The sequence below is a fragment of the Arvicola amphibius genome, chromosome 1 (genome assembly GCF_903992535.2).
Source record: "Arvicola amphibius chromosome 1, mArvAmp1.2, whole genome shotgun sequence".
Lineage (NCBI taxonomy): Eukaryota > Metazoa > Chordata > Mammalia > Rodentia > Cricetidae > Arvicola > Arvicola amphibius.
Window position 1 is genome coordinate 132,932,418 of NC_052047.1, and position 10,705 is coordinate 132,943,122.

The 10,705-nt window shown below is 47.8% G+C and overlaps 1 protein-coding gene across 2 annotated transcripts in view; it reads left to right on the forward strand.

Moving 5' to 3' along the window:
• Btbd16 (BTB domain containing 16) overlaps positions 1 to 7,567 on the forward strand; it is a 48,547-nt gene extending 40,980 nt beyond the window's left edge. For both annotated transcript variants that reach the window (XM_038310094.1, XM_038310087.1), the window contains 5 exons: positions 2,358 to 2,440; positions 3,765 to 3,842; positions 4,710 to 4,808; positions 6,252 to 6,440; positions 7,443 to 7,567. In XM_038310094.1, coding sequence (XP_038166022.1) covers positions 2,358 to 2,440; positions 3,765 to 3,842; positions 4,710 to 4,808; positions 6,252 to 6,440; positions 7,443 to 7,511 — 518 coding nt within the window. In that variant the 3' untranslated portion in view covers positions 7,512 to 7,567. The remainder of the gene's footprint in view (positions 1 to 2,357; positions 2,441 to 3,764; positions 3,843 to 4,709; positions 4,809 to 6,251; positions 6,441 to 7,442) is intronic.
• The last annotated feature ends 3,138 nt before the right edge of the window (positions 7,568 to 10,705 follow it).

Here is a 10,705-nt window from a genome sequence, read left to right on the forward strand (position 1 = left end):
CCCCATCTGTGAGCTACTCTGCCTCTGGTTGCTAACATGCTCAGGCTAAGCATATTAACCTCAACTTTATTTCCTGTCCCCCCTGCGGTGAATACCGAACAGAGTATGAGACCAGAAGAGTTCACTGCCGTTTATTGGCTTTAGAATTGGCCGGACTGATGTGGTACAACAGGCTTGGGGGTGACACTTTCAGTTCCCCTTTATGACACACACTGGGACATTTCCTACGGACTAACTCAATGTTTCCTTCACTGTTTACACCAGGGACACTTTTTTTTTTCATTTGAATGCATTTGAGAGGCATTGTTCAATGACTCCCAAAGCTCCAGGTCTACGCCCTAAGCTAGGCTTTTGTTGCCTGGACCTCATGCTCTGGGTCGAGGAAAGGTGACAGGATTTGGAAAAAGGAGGAAATTATTGTCCATATGTTCTGGGCAGCTCAGGAAGCCACTTGCTGAGAAAGCTGCCCCTAAAGGGACTTTTGAGAACGATTTCAAAGCCATTCTCAGATCTGTGGATGTGGTAACAGCTGAAACCCTGGGAGTGGCTGATGCAGTCAGGAGCTCTAGCCAAGCTGCTTCTAGATGCTCTAGTGACATTGATAATATCATCATTTTAGCCCCGCCCCCCTGCCCGGCAAGGATTGCAGCCAGGAGACTGGAAATGTCTGAACTGAGGAGATGGTGTGTTCTGTGATTTATGAATATCTTAGGGACTCTGGGAAAGTGTGGGGGAAAATAAAAACAGAAGCGGATCAGTGGACAACTCCCAAGAGTCTGCTTTCTCCTTCTCCATTAAGAATCCTGGAGATTTGAACTCACGTCATCAGGCTTGACAGCAAACTCCCTTTTCTCTGAGTAGTCTCACTGACTGCTGTTTGTTTGTTTGTTTGTTTTGCTTTCTGAGACAGAGTCTCATGTTACCCAGGATGGTTTTGAACTTGCTATGGCTGGTCTCATGCTTCTGATTCTTTTGTCTTTACCTCACAAATGCTGGGATTGCAGGTGTGTGCCACCATGCCTCATCAGAAGCAGAATATATATATATAAAATTTTCGATTGTATGGAGTGGAGGGTGAAGTTGTCTGAAGAGGTCAGAAAAGAACATCAGGTTCCCCAGAGCTAGAGCGACAATTGAGCCACCTGTTGAAGGTGCTGGGATTGAACTCAGGTCCTCTACAAGAGCAGGAGGAACACATAGCCACTTAACTATCTCTCCAGCTTTTCCAGAAACAGTTCACCGCCTAAGAGCTGCTTCCCTTCTTCTCTGTAATGTTTGTTGATAATAATGTCAAGAGGATGGAAAAACCTTGGCAGTGTGTGGCGGATTGTTCAAAGGGAAAGGCCCTGCCTGGCCTGTTTCGGGGGCTTTGATGTCAACTTTCTACTTTAATGTAGTTTCCTGAATACCCATGAAGGTTCATCTAGCAGTGGTTGCTCTGGCAAGGTTGTTGAGACTATGATTCTCTAAAATAATAGAATATAAATGCTAGAATTATTTGATTTTTGGTACAGAGTCTCACTATGTAGTCCTGGCTGACCTGGAGCTCACTATGTATACTAGGTTGGCCTCACACTCGTAAAGATCCTCCTGCCTCTGCCTCCCAAGTGCTGGCCTTAAAGACATGAGCCACCACATCCAGCTAACTTAAACTTTAATAAATAGTATATAGTACAAGACATTTCTTATTAAAATGAAATTGCTCTCCAGTTTGGAGTGATTATTTTATTCTTTTTGAAGTGTCTTTGTAGAAGTGTGTGTGTGTTATGGTGTGTTTGTGTGTGTGTGTATCATGCCCATATACGTGTAAACATGCAAACATGTACATTTTCCACCTTATATATTGAGGCCGAGTCTCTCACCAATTGGGCTGGTCCAGCTAGTCAACTTGCTCCAGGGATCTCCTGTCTGTCTCCATAGCTCTGGGACTACAGTGTCCACCCAGAACTCTAATCTTTACACTTGAGTGGCAAGCACTCTGCCCACTGGGTTATTTCCTTGCTCCCATACATTGTTTTTCTTTTAAGAATAAATTTGGAAAGGGGAGGGTGCAAGGGGAGAGAAGAGGAAGGAAGGGAAGTGGGAAAAAATGGATAGCTCAATAAAAACAATAAAAAAATTAAAAACTTAAAAATGTATAAGTTTGGAGTATGTATTAAAAAAATAAATGACTTCTGTATGCAACCATAGTGATTCTTAGATATTGGTCTCCCATTTTAACAACAAACATGTAAAAAAACAAAAAACTAGCCCTTTCTGCTTGCCTGAGAGCTCCTTTTTTTTTTTTCTGTAAGTCAGACATTTGAGGTTGTGTTATGAATAAGCCTGTAACCACTTCCCCCTTGTGTTTCTTTAAGGGAAGGATCTGGAGGAGTTAAGGAGCATTAATTTCTTCCCTGAGTCCTGGCTGATCCGGGTTACAGCCAACCATTATCACGCAGTGAGTTGGCTTGGCAAATTGTCTTGCCTCTTCAGTTTTGCTTTTTCTGGACATACGGTCCTCATTTGAAATCTCTGGGCCTCTGAGGTCAGGGCATAGCTGGAGCTTCCTCCAGGGGAAGGGGAGAGGGTGAGGTCCCACATGGCCTCCAATCTGGAAATTTCGCCAGGGTCGAAGACCTATGGTCATATCTTCCTCCAAACCCATGCCCTAGTAGACACAAATATGAATGTGTTTATTATGGCAACTGTTCAAACTACAGAGAAAAAAAAAAACACCCTCAGACCATCCCCCAAAGACAATAGCCCCCGTCAACATTCCATTGTTTCTACCGCCTTTCAGTGGGGAGCCCATTCTCCATACTAGTTTATTTTTCTGTAGTTTGAATTACTTGCTTGTAGGAGACTCTCCACAGTAGAAATGCTGGCCCTATGGCATATGTACAGCTTTGTCCCTGGTACATATTAATAAATGTTGGGACCAAGCGACTCCATCCCCAGGAAGAAATACTCACCCCGCTGTGCACACACTTGGCAGTGTGGAGCATTTAAATCTCAAGCTGCTTTTGTTAACTGAGACGGGAACAATGACATCTCATCCTTAAATATTCATTTCTTTTCTGACTGGCAAACATGAGTGTTTTCCACGTGTCTGCTTTGTGGATTGTCCATACAAGCTGCCCTGCTTCTTACACATTTCCAACGGCTCATTCCCAGAGATGAAGCGGGGCAGTGTTTGAGTTCTGAAGATGCATGAGTCACAAGTTAAAATTCAGCCAGTTCCACAAGTACTTATTGTGATGTTGGAGCCAGTCCTCCGAGTGCCCTTCTCACCGCACGTTAGAGGGCAGCTCTGTGGAAAGCCCTTGCTTCTCCGGGATATAATTCAGAACTCTTTTCTAAAAATGGCCAAAGAGACAACACTGAGAAAGTTCCCAGCTCCATCTTTCCGCCCCCTGGCCCTGCCCAATCCTTCCTTTCATCCTTGTCTGTAAGGTCTGCTCCTGAAGCCCACACCCCACTTTCCATTTCTCTCTGTGGAATGTCACACAGCGTCCTGCTCACTCTTCAGTTCATGAACATGGTCCCTCACATGACGATGCTGTTGGCGTGCATCTTTTATTCCCCTGGTCACACTGCATAGCTATTTCCCTCTCTCCTCTACATACTCTGCAAACACTGGGGACAGTACCCATAGATGGTAGATTTTCAGTAAATGTCTGAAGCTAAAACCACGGGGCCTGGAGATCCAGGAGTGGAAGGATGGGAAGGGACGAGGGGTGCTTTCTCGTGCATCAAGTAAGCTGTGTATACTTCCCTTGCAGCTGGAGAGCGGGGGCAACATGGTCCACCTGAAAGATCTTTCTACACAAGCCATGAGGTTTGGGCTGCTCTTTAGGCAGGTACTGAAAACTTGACCCAGCCAAGGGTCAGGGATACCCCTTCTATACTGAGCGAAAGATCTCCATGGGACTACCCATGGCCACTCTGACCTCTGGTAGTAGAGCCATCACACTCCTAAGAGATCCAGTTCATAAAACAGAGGACTGGAACAGACCAGTCAGCGATCTGATATGTGTGATCCAAATTTTCCCACTAGGGTGACTGATGGTCCCACTTTTTCCCTGGGAGTTGAGTTTTCTTCCTAAAAGCAAGGAACATCTGGGGAAACCATGAGCTAATCATCCCCCTACTGGCCCCCAAACACACACACACACACACACACACACACACACACACACACACACACACACATGAACTGACAACTATGAAAGGCTCAGCAAGTCTCCAGCCTAGGTGGTCAGACCTGACTCATTCTGGTAGCTGGGTGAGTGGATCTCAGTCAAACCATAGTTGGCCAAGAAGCTCCAATGTGAGACATTTCAGTGCTCAGTCACAGGACAGCGTCTGGGACTGGCAACTGTGCCGTCTTGGGCTTGTTACAATAGCCCTAGGTAATTAGCAGGGATCTTAAAAGAACTCATGTTTCAGGGGCTTGGGACCTACGTCTAGCTGATCCAGTCTCTGGTTGCAGCGACCCACCAAAGTGGATTTTTGTGGCATGTCTCATAGGTCCATCACACTGGAACAAAACCCACTGCAGCACATGGGTCGTTTAAGAGCACACCTAACTCACTATTTCTCCCCCGTCGAGATGTTGGGAGAAGTTAGTAGCTGTGTCTGAGCAGGGGCAGTTTGGTGACAACCTGTCGCCTTTGCGTCCTGACGGCATCTCCCTCTCACTCCGTCACTTCTCTTTCCCAACATAGGAATACACCACTCACTCGGAAAGGATTTCCATATATGGATACTTCTTTGAGATAAAGGGAATCAAACATGATACTACCTCTTACAGCTTTTCTATGCAGGTAAGAAGCCAGAGCACAGGAAAGGCCCGCCTCTGACGCAGCCACTCAGGGCCAGCCGATTCATATGGGATTAAAGGGAATCGAGGAATCATTAGTCCATCATTCACACAGACCGTGTCATAAAAGCTCCGTTCATACTCCTGTCTGCAATGCCATGAGATTTTTCACAACCAGCCAGGGAGGTCGGTACCCCATAGTAGACGAGGCTGTCCACTCTGAGTGACTTCCCTTTCATGCCGTCATGTGGCTTCTTGACAAAGTCAGGGTTCAGCTTGTCTGTCCTGTGGGAGTCAAAATCATCCTCAGTCTGTACATAACGGCTGATGCTTTGCCCACGGTCATTCTTTGAAGAAGCGGCAGGTAGTGCCTCCTCCGTGTGAGAGAGGAGATGAGTCTGTCTAGAGTAACACAGGACAGTGTATGGGACATCTGAGGAATCCAGTGAGGGAGTGACGGCCAGCGTTCTCCTGGAGCCCTCAGGAGAGGTTGAAGAAGAGCATTTAAGGGCAGGGAACCGCAGTTAGACTGCCTGGCGAGTTGCGTGTGTTCAGCAAGCTCACGAACCTCCTGCCTTTAAGACAAAGACCATTATAGGACCAACCTCGGAGTATTAAAGGTCTTAATCGTGCAATGGGCTTGCAACAGGTTTGGCATAGAAAGCATTGTGTATATTTCATCTCAGTTTTGTTTTATCTGAAATTTGGTAGTTAGGGAACGGAATTCAGGGCCCTGTGTATTCTAACCATGAGCTGTACCGTGGAGCTACACTCCCAGCCCAGGGCTGAACATATTTAGCAGTGAGGGGAGTAATAATAATGGGGACACGGTGAAGATCCATTTAGGATCTGCTTACAAATCTCTCTTTTCTAAATCCCAAACTCCCTGAGAAACCATCTCTCACGTGACTTTTTGTCTCTGCTGTCAGTCACCATGCCTAGAGCCTAGGGGAGCTTTAAATGATTGAATAAGAGGGTAGATAAATGAATGAATGAGTGAGTAAATGATGAAATCTGAGTTTTAGTACCAGTGTGGTCACCACCTCCCAATGTGTCCCCACAGCGAGTCCCTTCTTTTCCTGGGTCCTCCATTCTTAGTCACCAGGCCCTCAGGCATCTTCCTAACTGAACGGAAGAGATGAATTATGTAACACTACCGTTGACCCTTCTGTATACACTGTTGGAGCTTTATCCCAGCCAAACAATAAGGAAGCCTGATTTTGATGGCCAAGCCCTCCCTCGTCCACTGAAAGTGGTTTGCATATGGAGAGGTCTCAGATGTCACGGGGTTCCAGCATAATTTCCTCCGGAAATTATGCCATTTGGAGAATGGTCTCATGCTCTCTGTATAGAATGAAGCAGGAAGGTTGTGTGCCAGGAACTGTTTGCTAGCTCTGGTCACCCTGGCCACAGTGTTACTACATAGGACGGACCGCTCTCTTTGCAGAGAATAAGACACACAGACTTGGAGTGCCCCTCCCCCGTCTGCGAGCACAGTGCCATCAGCTTGAGAGCTGAGCGCCTGGTGAAGTATGAGATCAGAGCCCACACATTGGTGGACGGCAGGTGGCAGGAGTTCAGGACAAACCAGATCACGCAGAAGTTTGGGTTCATCAAGCCAGGCTGCAAAAGCCACGTGAGCATCCCCCTTGCCTGGTTTTTCTCTTTCTCTTCTGTTTCCTTTTTAGCTCCTTCCCTCCCTCACCCCCTTTTGGGCATTCCTATCTTCGAGTTACCAGTGATCTATCAGAGGATTGTTTTCAGTTTCTTAAGGATGAGCACGGTCTAAATTATACCAATGAAAAACCACCTAAAACAAATACCAGTAGTTGTGGATGACTAACAAGTCAAAACCAAGGGCACAGCAGACCCATCTTGTAAATGTCAATAGGTATTTACATATAGATGTAAGGTGTCACAGCTCATCAGTTCCTCTGAGATTCTTCCCAGGCTAACCCCTGCCTCCCACTGGCTGACCCAGGAAGACAGAACCCCCGTCAACCCCAGGGCGGTACCAATATCTAGGCAGACTTAGTACCTGCTTGGAATTTGGAGGCTACAGTCCCCAAATAGCCAGAGGACCAACAAGGGACTCTTTGGGCTGTGGGTTGGAGGTTGGGGCTCCTACTGGTACCCTATTGGGAATGGTGCTGTGCCACAAACCAGAGTCATTCTGGGTTCAGGCCTTGGGGGACACCTGGGGCTTTGAGCTGCCCCTGTTGGTGATCAGGAGACCACACAGGTGGTGAGAACAAAGACTGCCCAGGTGGGGCCTGGGTTTAAATGCTTCTAAAGGCTTCCCAAGGTGTTTCCTGGTGTGGGGTGGGGTGGGGATGGAAGGAGCGGGGGAGGGGGGGGGACTGAAATCAGACAACCAGTCTCTCTGTGGGAGGTGGGAGAGGCTAGGCTGAAAATGTGCTTCACCTTGATCAGGTGACAGCACAGGTGTGGCCTTGGGACCGCTCCCAAAGATTTATACACTTTATCTAGATTATGTCTAAAATGTTGTTTGTCTATACTCTCCGCGGGCTGCTCTGTGGTAGCCGGGGCTGGGAACCAGGACCTTCTGCCGCTCTGTTTTTGGCGCAGCAGCCTCATCCTGAAAGTCTGACTTATTCTGTTTCGTTTCTTCTCCCAGGCCTTGAAAATCCAAACCGTGGGCATCCCAATCTATGCCAGCTTTGCATTCATTTTCCCAGCATCTTGACAGTTTTCAGAGGAATCTATGGGATCCCCCTCCCTGACCGACCTGTCTACATAAGAGAAAATAAAATGACATTAGCGAGGGGAGCCCAGGGCTCCGCTGTCTGTGCCTGTGCGCTCCACCGGGTCTCTGCTCAGGCCCTCCCGTAATAGGTCAGGGTAATTTGTCTCTCCTTTCATCCAAAGATATGACTGGGGGAAACTCACGTCTAAGTTCGCTCAGGCTGTTGCCAGGCTAACCTTGCAGCTGCATGGCTAAGAGCCTCAGCTACTAAGGGTCTCGGACAGCGTCCTGAAGTCCTGGGACACACATCCATCCCCTTTGGATTAGAAGTTAAACCCTTCCCTAAGAGAGAGGGGTTGTACAAAGGGTCACCTTCGGGTGTGTCCACCTCTCTGTGGTACCTGCTATCTTTGAGAACATGGAATTGAGGGTGTTCTGCAAACGATGGGGGCGGGGGAATTCAGTCTGAGGGCTGCTGGCTGCCGAGGGATGCCACCCAGTTGAGGGAGTTTTCTCCCCAACAGAGAATCTCAGGAGGTGGGAACATGGAAGGTAGACCGGGGGGGGGGGGGGGGGGGGAGGTTGGGGGCACAGGGGGAAGAGTCAAAGCATGTTTCCAGGTCTGTCTGCTCCCTCCTGTGTCCCACACTTCCACACTGTGGTTCCCATTCAGGTCCAGTGGATGAGAAGTAGTGATGGGAGCTGGGGAGACAAGAGAGGAGAGAAACTGGGGTAACCATCACCTCCAGGCTACACAGCAAGGGTTTGATAGAGTTGGAAATATGTATGACGGGGGGGGGGGGGGGTAGGATATTGGAAAACATAGCCTTCACAATTTGGCTTAAGGTGAGGACCAATGAGACACTCACTCAGGCACAAAGTCTATGGGGTATCATAGCCCCAGAAATGCTCAGTAACCTGGACAAATGATATCCTAATGCAATGTTTTAAAAACTCAAAACCAATGGAAAAAGAACTCACTATAGCAGAGATGGATGGACCATCGTGAGGTGCACACTTATATGGCCAGTGCTCATATCAAAACATAGTGGAGTCGGGAGGTAGTGATGCGCACCTGTAATCCCAGCACTCAGGAGGCAGAGGCAAGCAGATCTCTGTGAGTTCAAGACCAACCTGGTCTACAAAGCAAGTTCCAGAGCAGACAGAGCTGTTACACAGAGAAACTATGTCTCAAAAAAATAAAAAATAAAATAAAAATAAAATACTAAAACAAACAAACAAACAAAAACCACATAATGGTCAGGTCTTGGATGCCCCAGCCAGCCTCTCCTAGGCTCCCTCACCCCAACAAACACCACCAGACTTCCGACACCACCAACTAATTTTACCAGAGTCCGACTGGCTATTTTATAAACAGAAACACCCCTCGGCCATCGTCCTAGCTACTTTTCTTGCTGCTGTGATCCAGTACCTAACAAGGAACAAGTGAAGTAAGAAGGGTCTTGTTCAGGCTCCGGGGGTGCTGTCCCCCACACAGGCGAGTCATGACATCCGGAGCTGGAGGCAGCTGGTGATGTCACCTCTGCAGTCAGTCTGGGTCCCCAGCCCACGGATGATGACACCCACATTTAGGGTGGGTTTTCTCACCTCAGGTGACCAAATCTAGAAACTTATTGAAAACACCCAGAAGTCTGTCTCAGAGGCGATTCTCGACCCTGTCAGGTTGACAATCCATAGTCACTGGTACCCATTGCAGCCACATACCTTCGTCCAGCAGTGCACGAGAGAAGTTTGACCACAGTTGCCTGGAGGTGCAGTTTCACCAGACAAGCATGGTTGTTTCGCTCCTTAGAAAACCAGTGTTGCTTAGCAACAGGTTGCTGATGAACAATGAGAGACAAAACACAGAACGGAGGCAACCATCATCACTGAGGAGCTTGGCAGGGAGACCCTCTGGTGTGGTTTTGGGGTCTCTTTGAAGATTTTGGGATTTTTTTTTTATTTTTCACTCCGAATAGGTTGTGCATGTGTGGTGCAGGAGATCTGTGGGTGTTGCTAGAAAGGACTGAAGTCTAGAAGCTTCCATTCCTCCTTAAGGATCCTCACTGTACCATACACACACACACACACACACACACACACACACACACACACATTGGTCTTTCTTCCCAGTGCTCCCCTCCCTCACAAAACAGCAGGTTTAGGAATCAGCCTCACCACCCTGGGTGAGAAGAAGAAAAAAATTATCCTCTAATATAATATCCATACAGTCTCCATGAGAAAGTTCCCCCACGGAAGAACCATTGGCTCTAATGCTAAGATCTGCTCCCGTCCACCAGAGGGCACAGTTGACTTCGAACTTGGGAGTCAGAATTCCAGAAAATGGCAACCATTGTCCTCGTTAGCATTAACTGTTAACTTGACACTGTCTAGAATCATCTGAGAAGGGAGTCTCGGCGGAGGACTGTCCAGATCAGGCTAGCCTGCACACATGTCCGTAGGGTATTGCCTTCTTGTCAGTTGATGTAGAAGGGTCCAGCCCACTGTGAGCAGTACCACTTTCTGGGCAGGTAGACAGTCCTGGGTTGTAGGAGAAAGTGAGCCAAGCAGGAGCTTGTGAATGAGCCAGCAGGCAGCATTCCCTCTACAGGTTTGGTTTCAAGGTCTCCCTTGAGTTCCTGCCCACAATGAAGTACCTGGCAGTGTAAGTCAAATGCATCTTTTCCCCTGCAAAGTTGCTTTGAGTACTAGCAACAGAAATGAAACTAGAACACGCACCTTGCAGCACTGGGTCCTCCTTGCTTACTGGTTGAAAATGAAACTAACACATCTGGGGTGAGAGGCAAGGAGTCCAACCATACAGCCTCTGAACTTGGGAAGTACAAGTCTTGAGACAAAAAAGAATTCTCAAGAGGTTCCCACCAGCTCTTCTTATGAGCGGAAGCTTCATAGACTCTGATTTTCCGACCCACGGTTACAATGCCCAAAGCAGTGGGTATGGACACTGGGCAGTGTTGCATCCTATGACTCTCTGCTTTCTTCTCTCATCATGCACTTCATTTCCCAGGCCCTAGAGAAGGAAAGATTTGTCCTCGCAAGTTAGCTTCAGATCTGCTTGGTGCATAGCAACTTTCAGGTTCCAGATGACTGAGATTTGGCTCCCAACCCTGCCTCCTCCTAGCTGTGGGCCTCTTAACTGGGCAAGTCAGCTAAACTCTCGGCCTCAGAATCCA